Source organism: Labrus mixtus, chromosome 4, assembly GCF_963584025.1.
Source record: "Labrus mixtus chromosome 4, fLabMix1.1, whole genome shotgun sequence".
In the NCBI taxonomy this organism is placed as follows: domain Eukaryota; kingdom Metazoa; phylum Chordata; class Actinopteri; order Labriformes; family Labridae; genus Labrus; species Labrus mixtus.
The window spans coordinates 10103164-10124000 of NC_083615.1; the positions used below are offsets into that span (position 1 = coordinate 10103164).

A 20837-nucleotide genomic window follows, 5' to 3' on the forward strand; every position below is an offset into this window, starting at 1 on the left:
AGATCCACCTGCAAACAGCCAGCAGATGCGCCCTGGTCCAGTTTCTCCATCCCAGCGCTCATATTGTTCCAACTTCGCATCTACCTGATCATTTCCTGGCCCAGTTATACAGCAAATGATCCCTCTTGAATAATCCCCATTGGTTTGTTTCAGACCAGTAAGATAATTCATGTTGACTTTGTGCGTATGGAGCGCACTCAGAGCTGCATTGGACTTGGTAAACACTCCAGCTGATAAATAATTTGTTGCAAACACATTTTGTTTACCAGCATGTGTTTATGAATGAATACTTATCTGTATACGTTGCATGCTTTGAGTGTAACAACATCAAAATATTTGCAATGAAACTCCTAGAGGCTACAGTTTACTGAGTGTAGGCATTGAATATATTCAATATGGGACAGAAATTGTGTTTAATTTGACAGCTTTAAAGCTGTTTGCGGATAAAGCCAATTGATGAGATTTTTTTTTTTTTTTAAGTTTCGCACTAGAGTCACCTTCAGCATGTTTAGGAATGCGAGCTGGGGCTGCACTTTGCACAGGGTAAAGACATCTGGAGGACTCTGCTGAGGGGTATCTTCTCTTTTTCTTGGAAGATCTGGGAAGCTGCAGCCAGGCTTATAGAAACCCTTCCCATCTGTCAGATAGGACTGCAGATCCAAGCAACTAACACAACTAGGCGGTGTGTTTAGCTGTATATACATCAGCCAAGGATGGTTAAGCCCCGCATGCAGGAGTTAAGGCTACTTAATATTCCTGTGTTGATTTGGAGATTAATTGATCCATCTGGCTCTTATGAAAACCCTCCTCTTTTCCTTAAGTCTCTCTACTTGTTTCATTACAATCCTGGAGTATGGCGAGCAAGCAGCGAGGCTGGAAGGAGGAGGAGCTTTGACTGGACAGGCTGTACCAGAGGGAGAGCTGGGAAATTTGATCATTTTTCTCTGGGACTGTCATACGCCATAGGCTGCCTCATTTGTCTGCTCCAACTCCTTTGTTTCCACCAAGCACCATGTTCCTGGATTAGCCCGCAGAGCGAGACACAAGCAGGAAAATACGACAGAAAAGAGAGCGAGAGAGAGAGCGAGACAGTCACAGGATGCATCAAAGCTAATTATTATAGTGCTCCATGTCTTTTTAATACAGTACTTAACTCTAATGTAAGTGCTGCTGTATTTAATATCTGCTGAATGGACGAAAACCAGAATGAAAGCAGGTTCGTGAGGGGGGAAAGGAGGGATGAGGGAAAGCTGCACGACGGCACGTTTATTTTCCCTCTAAATTGCCCCGCGGTTCCACAGGAGTGGTGTTGACCCAGTTTATCTCCCACTCAGGTGATTAATGCAACATCGCTACAAACAAAGGTCACATCTAGAGGCAGGAGAGCAGGCCAGGGCACAACAAGAGCTAGGGGAGTTTTAAATGGCTACATTTAAGACTGAGAAAAGAATGTGTTTTTTTGGGGGGGGGGGGGGGGTTTGTAGGGCATCACTCAGTCTCCAGAGAGACACACAATGAGAAGTGAAAGAAGAAACAATAAACCAGACACAAACACAAAGTCACTTGGGAATGAACCGGGATCCTCAGTATTCTTGTTATTAAACTGCTTCCACATTTGGATTTTTGTAATTGAAAAAAATAAATTAAAGGGGTGCTCCACTGATGGCATCATTTGTCTGGAGGGAGCCTTTAAAGTTGGAGAAAATGACCCTGATGATGTCATAAGAGGGTGACCAAGAGGTATTTAAAATGCATTATAACAGGTGTGGCATATACTGTTTGGAATCCTTCCCTTTGACTTTTTTTTGTCCTGAACACTCCTTCTAGAGTCCGCCAAAACAACAGAGGTGTATTACGAAATACCATAAAACTTAAATGAATAGCCTGAGCTTTTATTTGCTTGAGTCTGTGAAATTATCCTTCCTTTATTTGGGACAAGCGTCAATTTGAGATGGACTTTTAATTACTTTCAAACAAAACATGTGCACAGCAAAGATGGTAAAGACTTTAAAATTGTAAATGTACAACAGAAAATGCACTTAACTGTGTACCAATTCAAAATTAAGATATTGATAATAATAATGAAATAATCATTTGCATTGCAAGAGGCTCCTACGCACTTGTCAGTGCTTCGGGCCCTAATTACAAAATCAGAATTGTTACCTAGTTTTTGAAGAGTATCCTGCATTCCAACATTATTCTTTCTTTCTCTGAGAGATGTTGAAGTTCTTGTGTCTTGCTGCTTTTCCTCATCGTGTTTGATCCACAGACTATTTCAACACTAAATGCAAAGGGCCTCTAACGGAGACCTGTCTTTATTTGTCTGTATGTCAACACCAGGCCAGTATGAGGGACTGGGCTTTAAATGGGGATGGTCCTTTATTTGAAGATTTACGGTAGCTTGAGTAGAGATAGTTAGAATGTGCAACACAAACACCCAGATAACAAAAACCCAGAGCATGTTTGTGAGAGTGTGACCCAAAACAGGAATGGAAAACAGTCTTCAATTAAAGTGTTTTGTTTTTATATGGTTAAATAATGCATTAGCCCCCCTTAAGGATTTGAAAGATCAAACGGTGGGGTCATAAATGTATTCATTTCAGCTACATATTTTGGGGACTATTTAAAAAAAAAAAAAAAAAAAAAAAAAAAAAAAGCTGGAAAGTGTTTCCTTCTTGGTCTTCACAGTTTCCAAAAAAACAGTCTGAGTGTAAAATAGCAATTACAAATGCACAGGAATATATAATCCATTACAAGGTGTTTCAGTTGGCTTGTGTAGACAGGAAAAGGGAGAGCTAAAAGACTATGTTAATAAAATAATAAGTAACTCATTTAATATTATTTTTTCAATCAGGAAAAAGAAATTGTAGCAACTAAAATATAGCAGTTGATTCTGGCTACAATATATAAAATAAACAAAATGAGAGTGTCTGAAAATGAGACATTTGAAGATCTCACTCTGTTGTTTGAGAAGTTTTGATTGGTATTTTTTTCACAGTTGCCTTTTACATGTCATTGACAAAAAGCTTAATAATCAGAAGATAACAAATGGATGTTAAACTGCGACAATAGTTGTAATCGAAAAGGATGAGTTAGGTTTTCTGCTGAGGCGAGACACAAACTGACACCCTGGTCTGGTATAAATCTGAGACTGGGACTTATCAAGAAATGTAACATAGATGCAGATATATATTTAGTGGGATAAAAATATCCATGCTGAGCCTGACTTCACAGAGGATTAATGCTGCCAGGTTCAATTGATTTTATGCCACTGCAGAACACACAGACAGTAATTTTTCAAAATGTATGCTGTCAAATTCAGTAAGACGTTTTAAAGAGTGATTAAGCAAAGTAAAGAGTTAACCAGTTTGTGGTTGAAAATATAAGCTCCCTCTGAAGGAGTTCCCTCTTGGCTTCTGCATCTGTAATGCTCATTTAGAGGCGCCTCATACAGACAAACACAGCTACTTAAAACTGTCCTCTGCTCATTAATTGAGGTCAATTTCGTCAGAGTCTGAACTGGTTGATGTTTGTTATTTCTACCACTGGGTTGTTTTTAGGACTTGTCTTTTTTTTTGACTTAGGTTCTGAAACACTGCTGCTGATTTTCCCACGTGTTTCGATGTTCCTCCTCAGCTGACACTTATTGATTTATATGTCGACTTTTACTTTTCTAGTTATCATTTAAGCTAATTTCAGTCCGCTGTGCGGGCGAAATGCTCCCCTCCAAAACCGTATTTAAATACAACTGCAAGTGTAATTATGGAGTGTCTACCTTAATTTCTCCCAGTGGTTATCTAAATTATAATCTCTGGTTTCAGCGTTCATACCAAAGCACGTTCTCTGAGGTATTTCACAGCCATGGTTTCTCTTCCAAAGAAATTACTGATGTTAAATGAAGCAATGATTTTCTTTATATGTGCCAGCTGTAGTGCAAATGGTTTTCAATCCGCCTGAAAAATCCAGTTCATTTTCTGAAGATGAGTCTAAAGACGGACTGAGTGAACAGAGAGGCCATTTGGGCTTTGATCTAACATTTCCATAATGATGCATCAAACTGTTTTTTTTTTTGTGTGTGTGTGTACGTTTTTTCAGTGTTATGTTCATGAAGGTTTCTTTTTGATCATGTGTCAAGAAAAGACGCAGGAAAAAAAAAAATGAATTTCTTTGTGAATACATTAACCCTGAGAAAATGGCCCTTTCGGCACAATACTGTCTGTTGCATGTTCAAAAAAATGGGGTGTGTTTTGTTGGGAACTTGATGCTGTAAACCTTAAAAACAGTTTAAATTATGTAGAAGGCGGTAAGAAAGACTCGCATTTTGGTTGAATGTCAAAAATATCCAGTCAACAGTGTAGCAGTGAGGATGAAGAGATTGGATTAGTTGTATTCAGACCCAGAGAGTGCTATGTGTTTATATGGACTTCCTTTGAGAGGGAGACAAAGGTCATGGACCTGCAAGACAAGATTCTGTATTCCTGTGCCTCCTTTATATCAAAGTGTAACAAACATTTGTCAGACCTAGACCAGCTTCTTAAAGCTAGTATAAAAGATTTGGAGTAATAGTTGAAGCAGTATTCACTGTATCTTGGCTTCTGGCTCAGTGTTGAATGGCCAGAAGGTTCTTCTTTGGCTCCGTATACAGAGATTTAGCAGAAGCACCAGGGTTAGGTCCATGTCAACAATGGCTCTGCCACCAAAGACTGTCTCCATAGCAACAGTCAACAGAATAAGGCAAAAATGCATAAAGCATTGTGGATCTCAATATATTCACAAGTCTATCTTTCCTTGTCTCCCTTAGGTGAATGGTAAGGAGTTGTCCAAGTCGAGCCATGAGGAGACCGTGGAGGCCTTTCGCGCTGCCAAGGACCCCGTCGTGGTGCAGGTCATCAGGCGGACCCCAAGCGGCCGGCCCCATGGATCCCCTCAGGAAATCCGTGTGGTGGATGTGTGCACTCAGACAGACATCACCTTTGAACACATCATGGCGCTGGCAAAGCTCCGGCCTTCAACCCCTCCTGTGCCTGACGTGTGTCCCTTCCTGCTCTCTGACAGGTACTGTACATAAAACAGCAAAATGTTGAGGTTCTTCTCATACCCCTGTACCCCCCACTCAGTCCACTAGTCTCACTTATTTAGGCCAAATACATGTGAATCATGTTAGAGAGTGATTCATAACGGGGATACAGTTTGAAGAAGGTCAATGATAAGAAAATAATTTTATTGAATTTGTAACGCTATTAAACAGTGTTGCAGTTCAGTGCCACAAAGTGTTGTTGTTGTCGTGTCCTTGTTCTGACTTTGGCAAGGACTCATGGTAATTAAGACGGGAGAGAAAAAAAATAAGTGAGAAATGTTATTGAGCTATGAAGCAGAAATATCAGTGTTTGCAGGATTAGCATTAGAAATATGCAAAGCTGCCTGTGAAATAAAAAATGAAATGTCTAACCAGCTGTGTAGTGGTTTCTGACAAATATAGATTTCCATGATGAATGAGCTTCTCAACATCCTTCAAGTCTCCTTTTTACAAACAGAACACATCAAATAAAAAATAAAAAAAGATGAAAAAAAGACCAAGCTAAGTGGTCCTAATTGGCATTAATAAGGAATGTGTGTGTGGATTGTGCCTGGCATTTCAATGTTAAGCTTTTTTAATCAGTAAGTATATAGAAAACAACGAGATTGAATTTTGTAAGCAATTTAAATCCATCAAACATTTAGCCGTGCATGACAGCGGCAAGTGATTTTGAATACACGAGCATCTGGATCCGTCAAGTTGTAGAAATTGTCCTACATCACTTGAACAGAGCGTAGACAAAGTCACATGTTGGATAGTTGTGGAGGAGATGCAGGCGCAGAAGAAAATTAATTTAATTTAGTCATTATAAACGAGACATGCAGTTTGTTAAGCCCTGTTTCCACCAAGCGGTCCGGTTTGGTTCAGTACAGTTTGGTTCAGCGCGGTATGGTAAACCTTTTTTTGCCTTTATATAAATGCTGAATCGGACGTATTCACAGTATCAACAAACGAGTGGAAAAGAAACATACTGCCGAGCGGAAAAGAGCATGAAGCAGCACAAAGCATGTCCACAAAGATAATAACGGTCGCGAGATATAAACAGCTTCCCCCCGGTCTGCTCTACTTGCTTTCTTGAATCTTACCCGTGTTCACAGGGTTCATGGTGGAATTTCACTGGGGGGCTTGCAGGAAATGTCATGGTGAAAACGTGGTGGACGTTTGAGTTCACACATTCAGCTCACCACAAAAAAAAGTCAGGAACTTTTCAAGAGTTTTGTGTGAAAACAGATTAAACATATTTAATACCTCTGTCTGGCCTACATTTCCATAAATTGAGACGAGATGATTGGGTAATTGGGTTACTTCCCAAAACAACAAGTGTAGTAAAACTACAAGAAGTCTAATCACATCGCAAATGGATACTGGGTTGTACAATACCTCAAAGACTTGTTTTATTGTCCATGCAAGAGGAACACATAAAAATGTGTACAAGGAAAGATCTTGAGAGTTTGAAGTATCAACATGAGATTTTCTTTGGAAAGAACAAAAGAAACAGGCTTCATTAATTCCACTCCTGGCATTTGAGTTTATATTCTGTTCCTCTCAAAGGACATGTAAACTGTGAATAAGAAAAGTTTAACATAGAGAGGAATATCTGGGCTTCACCTCTCGGGAATGAAACAATAAAGCAGCCACAATGCAGCACAGAGCTGCAGAAGTCGGGACACTCTTTGTGCACTGTGTGAGTGAGTAGAGGATCAGTTCCAAAAGTCATAACTAGATTGAATCCATTAGAGACTTGTTTAGACATTTACAGATGGAATTTCAGTCGGCTGCCCCATCTGTTTGCTCACTGTAAAAAACATCGTTAGCAAACGTGCGTTATTGTCAGTATTACGCTCACGGTATAAAATACTATTCATGATCCAATCAAAACCATTACCACATCTTTGTCTCCAACACAATATCACGGTAGGAATCCCCAGGGGGCCTTCCTGCTATAATTGGAGTATCCATTTTGACTCAGAGAAGGTTTACAAGGTGATTAAGGCAAATGGCCTAATAAAAACTAGGCAACACTGTGCAACGTGTGCTCACAGGCTACTTACAGCCCTTGGCAGGGCCCAAATGTAATCAATGTGTCCCATAAAACTCACATTTCCTACTCTTCATCTGAGATCAGGTGCACGATCCAATATACAGCAGATTTTATAGATGCAACAAATGTTTTTAGCTCATTTCTTCTCAGGTTGGTAAATTAGTAATTGTTACATGTGCAGCACTGAGGCATCAAAGCATAAAGCATTCTGATGTATACCAGTCTGGTTTTGCAACTGGAAGGTTGTTTTGAGACAGTACAGTACAATGCTGGGTAATTCTAAGAGTCAAGACAGCCCCTGAACACATCAGTCAACATCTTCAACTGTGTTTTTTATTTATTTATTTAGTTTTTGTCCACCGTGATTATCTTGTGTGGCACCGAAGCTGCTCATCTTGTTAGGCCCTCACAATGTGTTTTTTTGTTCAGTAACTGAGGGAAGAAGAATAGAACTAAACTGCACAATGTGGGGGGTTTTGTCTGTCAGGAGCAGCAAGCAAGTCATGTGGTTATGCTGTTATTAACAAGGGGCTGCACTTCTATCGCACACACTTCAGCGGCAGTGAAAGCCCTTGACAAATCCTTTATTCTTCAGATTCCAGCAAAGACAAAGACGAGGAAACCCTGTCACTTAGAGGTATTCAACACGTGAAAGAAAGTGTGGAGCAGTTTTCATACTTGTGTCTAATTCTTCACCTCTTCTGTCTCTCTGCCTCCCACTCTCTCCCCCCCCCTCCCTCTCTGTCTGTCTCCCCTGACAGCTGTCACTCTCTTCATACAATGGAGCAGGAATACTATGATGGCACAGGCTACCTCTCGCCTGTTCCAGCTGATGGAGAGAGGGCAGAGGAGTTTGAGTATGAGGTAAGAATCACATTTGACATCGCTGCTTTCAAGCACCTGACAAATTCACTGACATGGCTTACAGTATCAGCTAGTTCAAGCTCATCCCTGTGGGTACGTTCTGGCGAAAGCGGTTATGTAAGACTTTCTCCTGGTCTGGTCTGTCATTTTGATGGGCAGGGTCTTTAAAATGCTGTCAAAGTGATATGTCATTTTAATATTAGTTTTTCTAACGGTAATGAGATACAGTCGATGGCTGTCACTGGATCAGTCACTCAACAAACAATGAAATCAAATCTATTGTTAACCCCCAGTCCGTGGAAACTTCTATGTAACTTTTTCCACCAAATTGCTTTCAACAGGGAGAATAGCATCCATAACCACAGAGCGACCTGGTCACCTGTTTTCAGCACTATGTAACTTCGATAGCAGTTCTCTAACGAGAAGTGTTTATGGCTATACAGCCCTGGTTCACACAAAAGCCTTTAGCTAAAAAGGAGCCAGTTATCCTGCCTTGATACAGTTGGGTACGATGGCTGAGGCTAAGCGACGGAAGAGGATGGTGACAGATGAAGCTAAAAACAAGTTACAGAGCAAGAAGCCGTAAGAGCGTTAATAGCGTTAAAGCGTTAACAGACAGCATCCTCAGATCCTTGCTTGTGTAGTATTTCCTCTCTGATGCAAGTCGCTTTGGTTAAGCGTCTGCTAAGTGAATTGTAGCATCCAGAGATGCTGTTGGATCTCACATCAATTTTCTTTTCTACAACTGCAGTAAAAGAGGAGCGCACGTGTTGTTAAGGTAGCCGTCTTAACTATAAAGTTCTGCGGGAAACAGTGCATGTTTACAGGTGCAGCAAAACTAACAGCAAAGTCAGGGACATGAAAATAAACTATGGCTGGTTAACATCTGCACAGTCCAAAGAAGATGTCCAATCAGGCAATATAAATGAAAACACATTTGTGGATAACGTTATGGGTATGCAAAGGCTTTAAGGGATCCTCTTAAATCCTCATCAGTCTTAAATTTTTTGTGCGAGAAGAAAATTAAACTGGCCAATATATGGCTAAGGTTTTTGTATACATTCATTAATGGACTGGTCTCACAGTTCTAGTATCAGCTTTCCTGCTAACAAACAAGTTGAGCACTAAACTGCTGAAACTGCTGACAACATTTTGTGCAGAGTTGCAACCATACGGACGAATCCTCACCTGACCTTTCCAACATATGAACAAACATTCCCCCTACACTCCGTATTTAATGATGCTTAACAATTGGTGAAAGGGCCCAAACACTAATTGACTCTACAGGCAGATCCCAGTGGGACAGTAGTGACAGATGATCAGCCACATTGCTGACAGCTTGAAAAATTCCCTTTTTTTCCATTGGCAACTATGACGTGCCTCAGTGTTTGGGCTTGAAAATCCTCAAACAGTGAAGCACTTTCCTGCGAGCTGCTAATTGTTTTCACAGCTCTAGAACAAAGAGTGAGGTCGCTCGTTGACTCTGTGCTTGATAAAACCCAATTAAAGCAAGGTGAGTTTGTGAGGTGCAATAAAAAAAATAAAAAAAACCCACAAAAGTGGAAACACATTTCTATCCTTCTTCAGCTTCGATGGGGTGAAAGTAACAGGAGCAGTTGGAAAGGCGCCGCTATTAAGACTGTTGATCTCTGACACATACAGATATACATAGACGCAATGAATCAACTGTGACAGGAAGAGATAACAGCTTCTGTCGCCGCTCCCTGCTTTGGTCCAATATTCTTTATTTCCGAGTCATTGAGGTGCGAACATATTGCCATTGAGGGCTCCGGCTGGTCTGATGTATGATGAGTACTCACCCCTCCCTCCTCTTATTTGTTTCATTTGAATGTGTTCTGAACGTTTCCACCCACTGAGCTTGAGCTGTTTCTTCACATCCTAAAAGAGATCTGTGCACCCAGTTGGATCGCAGACGCCCCAGTGTCAAATCGGAACAAATATAATATATTAAAGCCTCTCTTTATGCCTCATTGCTATTAACAAATCCTATTATACTTGGTATGCTTTGCAGCCTTGCACTGTTTTTATTTCATGCTTGGGAAGTTTGATACCATGCTAATGCATCCCCACTTACTGTATGTCAACTGACAAGACTGTGAAGGGGGATGTAAGCGAAAGCTAAAAAGCCACTTCCAGAGTTGGCCTGATCCCTCACTCCCCGTTGAAGGAGAGGAAAGAGAATGGGGGAAACACATTTCTTTAGATTAGATACAAAAAAAGCACAGTGGGGGAGAGCAGTTTGCCATCACATCACAGGGAAACCATTTGGAATCTAATTCACCTTCCAAATACACCAGGACATTGATGTTTCTGTTCGGGTAATCAACATGTGAGTCCTGGAGTACAGTGGGTGATGAGGTGGAGAGAAGCCAGCTGCAGTGGAATTACACATTCATAGTGTATTGTATAGTTTTAAGCTGTAAGGGTTGATGTGAAAAAAAAAAAAATTCACTACATATTGATAGAAGCCATCAGTTCTGAAGATGTTTTTCAGTGAAACATTAAAAAGGAGAGATCAATAAACTCTTTCACAAATGGCTACAGAGTTCATAAATATACAGAAACAGTATGACCTAAATGCTACAACCTACAGTGTTACATATTCTGTTTATTTGCAGTTAAAGCTACCTTAATCAATATTTGGACATAGACCTTGAATCTAAAGTCTAAGCATAATGTGAAAGTAGCTTCTTGCAGTATTGAGCACAGTGATGTTTTTGAGTTCAGCATCCCACTTACTTAGCTCAAGGGCAAGTTTTAACCTAGTTTAGCTTTTCCATTAACGCCTTCCGACACTATCCAGCCCTGCGCAGAGGGCCAGTTGAGTGATAATACACAGAAACACTGCCTTTTATACTCTGTGATAAGATTTTTTTAACTCTAAAAAGTTATCACAACTTGACTTTTTTTTATTGAGGCGTTCTCAGGGAAAACAGGAAATCACAGATCACAGAAAGTAGTAACATGGAAATAGAGAAATGATTGGTCTCACTGGGTGTGTCGCAAAACTATAAGGGATTTACGCAACGAGCCAAATGAACAACTAACTGTAGCCATAGTTTAGCTGTAGCTTACTGGGCCTTCACTCCCAGCTCTACTGCCCAGGTTTAATGCAGTTCAGCAAAGGCTTGTGGATGTTAACCTGCAAGGTGGACCAAGATCTGCCAGTGTTGGTACTGCTAATGTTAGCCACACACCAATTTGACACTGTTTACCAAAAAATGTAGCTTTATTCTTGGTCACCTCAGTCGAACTATCAGCCAGAGCAGGCAGTATCAGTGAAACAGTTTTCATTCAACTTGATCCTACCTGTCAAACATTTGACAGCAGACAGTTTAAAGAAAGCCAGTTAATGTTATGCAGTTAGATATCAAGTAAAGAAACCCTGAATTGTGTGTTCACCTGTACCAATATGGATGAACTGGATTTTTACATGAGCACATGTTCAATTAAGACTGCACACAGGCTTCAACGTAGAGGAATAACAAGAAACACTGGACTATGATTGAAGGTAACTTAATCATAATTGAAGCTTAACTAAATAAACAAAATGTTGTAAAATAATAGTCCCCTCACGCATTGTCAATTCAAAACAGAGTATTTATAACTAATCTGCACGGAAGTATAATGGTGTGGCAAAGTACTTCTGCAACTGCCATTGGAGGTAGTAAGAGAGGCGTTACAGGGGCGAGACAGAGGCAATTTGTAACGTTGGAGCCTGCTAGGCGTCACAGCGCTGTGTGTGTGTGTGTGTGTGTGTGTGTGTGTGTGTGTAGAGCTCCTGCTGTTTGTTGATATGTTTTTTCCACAGATACTTCCTCATCTCCATAAAACAATGTGATATCACACAACAAGACACCGATATTACACCACTGTGAAAGCAAAGTTTAAGAACTGTCTTGCACAGTTGAAATAGGCAAGCCTTGATTCAAACCATGTTCAGGAGTATGGGATAAGGAAAAACTACTGACCAGTTTTGAAGTGATCAAACTACCACAGTATACATGAACTACTTCTCTAACCATATTCCAAGTTTCCCTTCATTCCTTTAGTGTACACAGTTTATATTTAGTAGGCTAATATCCCACTCCACTTCCCTACCTGTCTCTCTCTCTTTCACTTTATCTGCTATTTCAAAATTTGTTTGCCTCAGAATAAGTCACACTTCATTTAACAAGCTAGGAGAGACACCTTTTTCTGTAAAGATACACTGTTTGTTACTGCTCAGCCAATCGAATATTTCTTTATGGAGGAGAGGAAGAATTTCTCTGCCAGCCCTACAGTCAAAACTGAATAAACTTGGGACTGTATAGGAAGCTATAATGTCCTTTTTCTCTTTAATGTTTGGCTTGTTGTACACATGCCAGAGTTTCACACAGAAAAACATTATTCATACATTCCCTATGATGCTTTGATGTTTTTGTGCCCACATACAACATGTTAGTACCATTCCTGTTACTTTCAGTAAGTTTAGAAAAAGAGGAAGTACTCCAATCTAAGAGATATTCTTCTCTCTCTTCCTGCTAGTAGAAACCGTCCTTGCATTTGTGACTGCTTTTTCAATTACTGGTAATCAAAGGCGCGATTATTATGACAGCATCCAATGTGCTTCGATGGTGGGCGGCAATCTTCCCCCTAATCACGCCATTGCAGTCATTAATTTACTGTCAGCCCTCTTCCCTGTGCCACGCCGCAATCTCCTGCCTGAGAGGCAGAGAGCTCGCCTGGAAAATGGAATAGGAAAAAAAAAAAGAAATTCAAGAGGCGAGAAAAAGAGGAGAGACAGAGATTGGTGAATGCGAGTTTGATGGATCAGGAGACAACGTGCTTTTACTGCCGCTTCTGAGCTGAGTGGGTGGTTTTTCAACACAAATTTTGTCATCTGGTAAAAAAAAAAAAAAAAAGGGCCACATTTGTGCTGCAATTAGTTAACACACTTGGAATTTTTCATGCAATATGCTTTGCTATGATCATTTTGCCACAGGTCTCTAGCATTTTATCCAGCCCATTAATTTGACAGAAATTCACTTGAAGGGACTACAAGTGTTGATGTAGTACCTGCTCACACCTCTGCTTTGCCTTAGCAATTAATTTGTGATTTATTTTTAGGGCAGATGTCTCCAAGACATTGCCAGCGATTTCATTTTTTTTTTTTTTTTCCCACAGATATCCCACAACTTCACACATCATATTAGCATGCAAGTGTGCACCGTCTCCTCAGCTCCCATTACCTCCATGACTGCTCCGTTGCATCATGAGATGTGCCGCTTTAATAACGTCTCCAGAAACAATAATGGCGGTAGCTCATTAGCAAGATTTTTTTAATACGGCTACTGACGGATCATTTTGTTCAGGTAGTCCGCACCGAAGCTTCTCCCCTCTTCCACCGTGTGTGCTAACATATCAGCAGGGATTTCAGGTTGTCATCGCTTCCGAGACAGTCAATTAAAGATCTGAGCTCCCCGTCAGGTGGAGGCTGTCGGGGAAGATAAAACCAAACAGCTTGGATGATGTCTGTTTTCTTCAGCTCCTTTTACTCGGCGTCTGTACCAATGTCTGCATTCCCGCTCAGTGAACTTGAGCGTGAAATCAAATGGATCACACAGGGATGAAGGATCTTCTTCTAATTGTTTCTGTGGAGGTGGATGTAGCCTAGCAGCAGAAGCAGCAGACCCCTGATCCAAAAACACCTGAGCAAATCTGTCAATGAGTGAGAGGAGGCAGGGGTAGAGAAACGTAGGGGGAAATGAGTGACAGGGGGGACAGGGAGGAAGATGGGAATTGGTCCTAAAGATGTGTTTATGTGTGTGTGTAAGAGGAAGTGGGGGGTCATAAACGGCTTAGGCGGGGTGGAAAGAGGCACCAGGTGGTTGCTCTCTGGCAGTGTTAATGGCCTTTTCCCCCCCCTCATCTCATCCCACCATGGTCAGACTTCATGCCCCCCCCCCCCTCCTTGTCCACTTCCAGAAGCTCTGCCACATCTGACACGTGTAACCAGCCGACCCACACTTGTCACAGAGGAAATGAATCTCTCTGTTTCCGTGCGAGACCCCTCCGAGTCCCGCCAGACCCTCCCCGCCTCATTTCCCTCTGCCCCCCCCTCCCTCCCTCCCTCCCTCCATCCTCCTCTCCACTCAGCCAGCTCGCTTCTGCTGCTGAGAGTTGCTGTGTTTCTGCTCTAATGAAGACTTTGGGAGGAGAGGCCATTTCACACTTGATTCCCTCCAACACCCTTGATACGTTTCAGCATTAGGAGATGGAGCAAAGGCTTTGGCTCTGTTGTGGGAAACCGAGAGAGTGAAAAGTAAAAGTGTTGGTTGGCTCCATATTCAGAACAGACTTTGAATATTAGAGGAGGGAAAAGTGTGCCTCTCACACAAGCTCCAGCTGTGGTTAATCAGATCTCACTGTCTGTGTGTTTGTATTTATGAACTTAAATACAGAATTCATGTTGACGCCAGGGTACTTTGCTATGTTCCAAGAGGCTCCTGGGAAATTTGACGTCCACTGATTTGTAAGTCAATAGTTTGTTGATCTCTCCCCCCGGGAAGATGCGGAATACTCTAGCGCGCAGCAAATATGTATATCTGCTAACATTAGCATAATTATAGTTTATTTATAGTCTAATATTCTAAAACTTGGCAACAGCTTGAGAGCAAAAAAAAAAAACACTTCAGGTCCTCTGACATTTTTCAAAGCCCCACCGATCAAACTGTGCAGGCTGAAAATGTCTTTCATGATCAAACACTTTCACACTCAGAAACCTCAGAAGAGAGTTGGCAACTCAAAACAAGTAAGATGTTTTTGCTTAAAAGTTGGGAGAATTGTATTTGATCTCGAGTGGAACAGGAACTCAGCGTTTGTGTTGCCATTGTTCTGCATCGAGATTTGAGTTTGATGGTAATTTATGTGCAGTCTCAGATCACTTTCTGTGTCCTCATTGGAGGTTACGGAGGTCCTCGGCCTGCAAAACAACATCACAGCAAAGGTTCGCTTTAGTGGCTGCTCTGGAGCTCTCCCTCCTATTACTTGGACCATTGAAGGAGTGGGAGTTTGAGCAGTGTTTGAAAATAGTGTAGTGTATTTCTCTTCTTAAAAACTCTCAAGAGGAATTCTCTTGAAGTGTTGATCAATGTAAATCTGACTGTGTACGATGTCTATTTGAAAAACACATCTAAACAAATTTCTGTGAATTGACCAAAATCTTCAGAGAACATACTGAATGCAGCTTGTGATGACACTGTTATGTCAACTATTGTTTACAATGTTAAAACTGAATGTTCAATTTTTCTCTTCATCCTTTAATTTCTGATTAATCTTTGCTCCATGTCTAGTGGTTAGTGAGGGCACCTCGTTAATACTGACTGTTATCATGTCAGAAGATGAATCTCAGTAACTTGACTGATCCAAACCCCCGAGGTTACATTTGTGGTCCAGATGACAGTCTGATGGACTGCCCTGACACTTCTTAAACTGCTGGTTAATATTAGCATGTGAACTAGCTAAGCTAAACTGTTGATGTTGAAACTTTATTCCATCTGAACGCCAGCATGGTAACGCTTGCATTACTAGAACGCAGATGATCGCAAATTGCTCAAGAAAATGCTACGACTGATTTCCTGTTGACCTTGGTCTTGTTTTGACATTGCAACGTATCCTCTTTTGAACACAGGAAGTGGAATTGTGTCGACTCAGCAGCCAAGAGAAACTGGGTCTGACTCTGTGCTACAGGACAGATGAAGAGGAGGATGTGGCCATCTATGTCAGTGAGGTGAGTAAATACCTTACCCTTATGATTAAAGACTTCAAATGTCTTGGGTTGAAAGGATTCATTTCCTTTATGTAACACTGAGTGTTGCATCCTCCACCTTGAGGAAGTGCTACTTCGTACTTTTCACTGCAGAACTCTCTGAACGGAGTATCATATCTCTTTGATCTCTCCCCACTCTGCTTTGCTCCTGGAGATACTTTAAAAAATATGCCACATGTATCCACCTCCAGTTAGCTCTTCCTCCACCATAGCTAACACAGCTGATTAAAAAAAAACAATACTCTTGGGACAAGAGGTATATGCATATTCTATATACAGTTTCCTTGATGCTCTTTGAAGTCCTACATTTACACATGCACTGTTAATAGAAAGAGACAATCATCATGGCTATTTAACCATATCTCAGTAAAATGTGTGAAAAACTGAGAGAGCTGCAATTTCAAGGCTAAATCAATTGTGCCATTTCATATTCATCTCACAATTCTAATTAAGTATTCATGTAAGAAAGGCCGCTTTTCTATTGGGTGTAGTTATTTAAAATTGAACTCTTATCAAACATAAATGATATTATTGAACAGTTTGGCATAGCTTTCGCTTTGTGATTACACTGCTGGTTTTCAAACGTGAAGTGCCTGCCAAGACATGAATCAAAGAAAGCTTTCAGGTCTTGTCTCATTGTTCATCCAGTCTTCTTAATACAGCATAAACAAGCACGCTCTGAAATACCTTTTAGCAGCAAAACTTTTCAATTTTTCTCCCAACTTGTTGCGAGACGAGAAATAATACTGCTCAACTTTCTCTTTGATTTGTTTGAAGTGGACTCGGACCATGCAAGGTGTTCGCTTTGAGAGCTGAGTGGAATATAAATCAGTGCGGTCTGTGGCTTCTGGCAGCATCTTTAAGTGTTTGCTCTGTGCAAAAAGTAGAGCTTAGAGTTGTGTGCTGCATTTAGATGAGGTTGCTGAATGTCACTGTATAGACGATGCGGTCGAAAAAAGGTGTTATGTGCTCTGATCGTGCATAAGTAAGGAGTCAGGAACAATCCAAGGTCATTTTAAAACAAACAGAAATTGCACTAGTTTGTAGCTCTTGATGAATGACCACTTTGTTTTCTCTCTGTGTTGTTATTAAAGTGTATTTTTCTTTGTTTCCGATGTGTCAAACAGTATAAAGGCTAAATAATTCAGGAGAACAAGAGCAGGAAAAAGTTATTGTCTCTAATCCACTGGCCCATCCTTTTTAAATTCTATTCAGGGACAGGTGGAGCTGGAGCGCGTCCCAGCATCCACAGGGCAAAAAGCCAAAGTCCTGTCTGGACAGGTATTGTAGCTAGTCTATTCGAGAGTCAACAGAAATACTCCTTCACTGAAATAATGGGATATTTAGAGTTTGTAGTTCACCTTCCTCCTCTTTTTTTATGTTTCCTCTACATCTATTTTATTTCAATGCTCAAACCTATTTGGAGAGCAAAATGCACAAGGCTGTCTTCACATATGCACTCCTGAGAACTTCAAGCAGTCTGCCCCTGAATCTTCCTGTGTTGCTTGCTATTTCAAATTTCAGTTGTTTTTAATCCAGGGTTTGGGTGCTCGCTCACAACGGCACAAATATTGCCTTTAATATGCTCCCTTCCCTTCTGTCCTACCCCTAGTCCTGTCTAGTGACCTTCCTCCCAGTTTAATGAGTGCTCCTCTGTGTAGGAGTAGACTATCATGAAGATGGAGTGCCACAGCACCTCACCATCTCCAGAGGTCCCGCCTTGTAGGAGAGAGTGAAACGAATGGCCCCAGACACCGATTGATTGGCCGATGAAAGAGTGTCCTGCCCCCTTGTTCACTGGCATTAGTTACAGAAGGGGCAGGTGCATCATGTACTGAGGTTGAGTTATGGGCTGTAGATGCTATAAGCAGAGGCTTGTGATATATAAATCTAGCCTGGATATAACAACCAACATGGATACACAATAAAACTTAAACGATGAGAGTGCTAATTTAACTTCTAATGGCTTTTGTTACAGGCTAAAAAGAGTTTATTAAGTGAACATGTAGCTACAGGAGAACATTTTGAATTCGGTCTTTCCTTTGCAGCAAACCAATGTTGCTTACATTGCTAAAAGAGTCTAGACGTGTCTATCTCTGGATGTCTCTATAATAAGTCGAAACTGTTCAGACAATTTGTGATTCCACTAAATAAAAACTGTAACTGTAATGGAGACATACATTATTTTTTTCTACCTCCACACAGATCAGTCCAAACAGCATCGCAGCCAGAGACGGGCGGATCCGAGAGGGGGATCGCATCTTACAGGTACAGTAGAACACAAACACACACACACACACACACACTCTGTTTCCTGCTCTACAAAAGATCTAATTTCATTCAACATTAAAACCTGCTTTAATTTTGTCACACTCAACCACTGTCTACCAGCACGAGGGCCCATTCATTTTTAATGGCAGCACATTAAAAAGGCGGAACACCCCCCTGCTGTGACTGTTAAAGGGGGAGAAATGCCCCCCTGGCTGTTTTGGTTACAGACTCAGCACCAACAGGGTTTTCTTTTCAGAGTTCTGGTTGAGGGTGACACTGTGCTGCAGCTCACATCTCTTGTGGGGTAGCTGAGAGGCTCTGATTGTCTCTTATTAGCCCCCCAGTTTCATCTACAGGCCTGAGATTCAGAGATATTCTGCAACTGTGAGAAGAGGTAGTTGTAGGGCTGAGGGCTGGATAGAGTTGCCTCTGTGGGTAAGGCTGGTAATTATTATCTTTGTTTAACTGTTCTTCTAATTGTGAAGTCAAAGCAGCATTAGCACATTTCTTTTTGCCACTTGGGGGCAGTGAAACATGCTGAAAACAATATCTGACATATTATAACTTGATTTATTCATTATGGGAAACAGTTGCCATTTTTCACATTCAGCAGACTCCCTCATTATGAATAAAAGACAAGGTGGAAATAGCAGACAAATGTTGATACTTTGATGCCAGGTTGTGTTCACACTTGCATCTCTCCTGGAAAATGTAGGTTCATTTTCAGGAATTCATCAGTAGCATTTATTTCAGTATTGCAGCTTCCTGATTAATTTAAGTGTAACATTTGCTTTACATTTATTTTATATCGTTGAATACTTCATTAACGTTGTTCTTTTTTTCATCACTTGTGTCTCCTATAGGAAATATCAGGCCCTAAAGCTTGATTTATGTTAACTATGTTCATCACTTTGTCACTTATTGCCATCTTTTAGTGTGTATAGTGTCTTAAAGCTTGATCTAAAGGCAGCAGGACTTGGTTGAAGATCTCCAGTTGCCCACAGAGTTAATTATGGTGTGGTTTTAAAATGTAGGTTACAGTGGGAGTATCAGGGATTATTCTAGAGTTGTTCCAATAACGATACCAGTATCTGTCATTCCTTAAATATAGCCTAAAATGCAGGGTAGTGTTAAAAAGAGGGCCAGTTGCAATCCATCGAGTCATTTATTATCTAACAAAAATCTGCTTGTTTCTCTGGGACCCAAGTTTTCCTTTGTCAGTCTGCAGTGGTAGTACTGCCAATAGTTCACTGACAGTATGCTCAGTATGTTCACTAACTGCTGCCCAGTCTGCAGGCCAAGAAACAACGGGTTCAAAGAGAATCGAAAGCTCAATAGAGATGTGTTAATCATAAAAGTTAAGTGTTAGTACCCTGTGTATTCTAGCATCGTTTCTTAACGATGCTAGAATACACAGGGTACTAACACTTAACTTTTCACTAATAATCATTTTTCAATTTTTTTGATAGAATGTATCAGCAGCTTTAAGGTTCAAACGGTGCACATTCAGGGGTAATCTCTGATGCCAAAAAAGGGTAATGTTAACAGTTTTAACACTGACAAGATTATGAGTCAAATGTAGAATAAGAAATGCAATTAAAGGTCTATAAATTGAAAAGCACACATTAATATTCTATGTATAAAATGATCATAAATCAGTACAACTGTATACAGTATTTTTAGTGGGGTAAACAGAATTGTAGTCTAAGGAGGAGTAACTAGTCTGCGAAGGCAATTGTAAGAAGCAGGGGGAGGATAAATAAGCAGTGCTGGTCTAATTGTCTTCTGGAGTCTATCATGTGCTCTGTGCCTGGTTTAAGCCAGAGGAGGGTGTATGTGCGTGTTTGTGAGGCAGACCAGTACTCTGGCACTATTATCCACCAGTGACAGGGCCATTACTCTGCCTGCAAAAAGATGGACGCCCCCTGTCAGTGGCCAGTTAATTGTACGGCTAGATGTATGTACGCCGCCCGGTACACAACAGCTCCGTCGGCCCACGGCCACTGTCCCGTTCCTAATCACCGTTGGGTCCAGATATGTATTAGGGAGCAGCACATAGTGTTTACAATTTCCTCAGGAAAAAAACAGCATTAATGTGCAGTGCCACTTTTATTGTTGTACTTTGTTTTTCTTAAGGGCTTTTATTGGGAGAATAAAGCTATTCTCTGTGTATTTATGTACATTTGATGAAATGTTTGCTGCTTTGAAGCTAATACATGTTTGCTTGTTTGCTTGCTTGCCTGCCTGCTTGTTTCTGAATTAATAGGGAGTGTAGTAATCCTGCTTGCGTGTCATCTTCAGATTAATGGCCAAGACGTACAAGACAGAGAGGAAGCCATGGCTGCGCTCTCCAACGACGAGTGCAGGAACATCCTGCTGCTGGTTGCCAGACCTGAATTGCAGGTGTGGAAATACAACACACTTGAAATAACACTTTTCTCTGTTTAACCATTGAAGCAAACATATAACATATAACATGGGGCCCACTACTAACAAAGTAAAGCCCTCAACTTTTATCATTACAGTATATATATACTGTATATAGTAGGGTAAACCTCAGCAGTCTGGGGTAGCCAACCCTCCCCCTCTACACCACACCCTCTCCAAGTGGAAGCCACCACTGAGACACCTCATCATGTTTTATTTTTATGTAGCGCCACTGTAATTGACTTCCAACGCTAAGCCATAAAAGCTAATGGCATGCTAATGTGAAGTGAGTTCAGGCCCAAGGCCGATGGCGAATAAGCGGAAGA

General features: G+C 41.0%; 1 protein-coding gene across 2 annotated transcripts in view; it reads left to right on the plus strand.

Moving 5' to 3' along the window:
• The window catches only part of LOC132972741 (PDZ domain-containing RING finger protein 4-like), a 118166-nt gene that overhangs the window by 92524 nt on the left and 4805 nt on the right, over window positions 1–20837 (plus strand). For both annotated transcript variants that reach the window (XM_061035798.1, XM_061035799.1), the window contains 5 exons: window positions 4802–5055; window positions 7880–7982; window positions 15676–15774; window positions 18019–18081; window positions 20386–20487. In XM_061035798.1, coding sequence (XP_060891781.1) covers window positions 4802–5055; window positions 7880–7982; window positions 15676–15774; window positions 18019–18081; window positions 20386–20487 — 621 coding nt within the window. The remainder of the gene's footprint in view (window positions 1–4801; window positions 5056–7879; window positions 7983–15675; window positions 15775–18018; window positions 18082–20385; window positions 20488–20837) is intronic.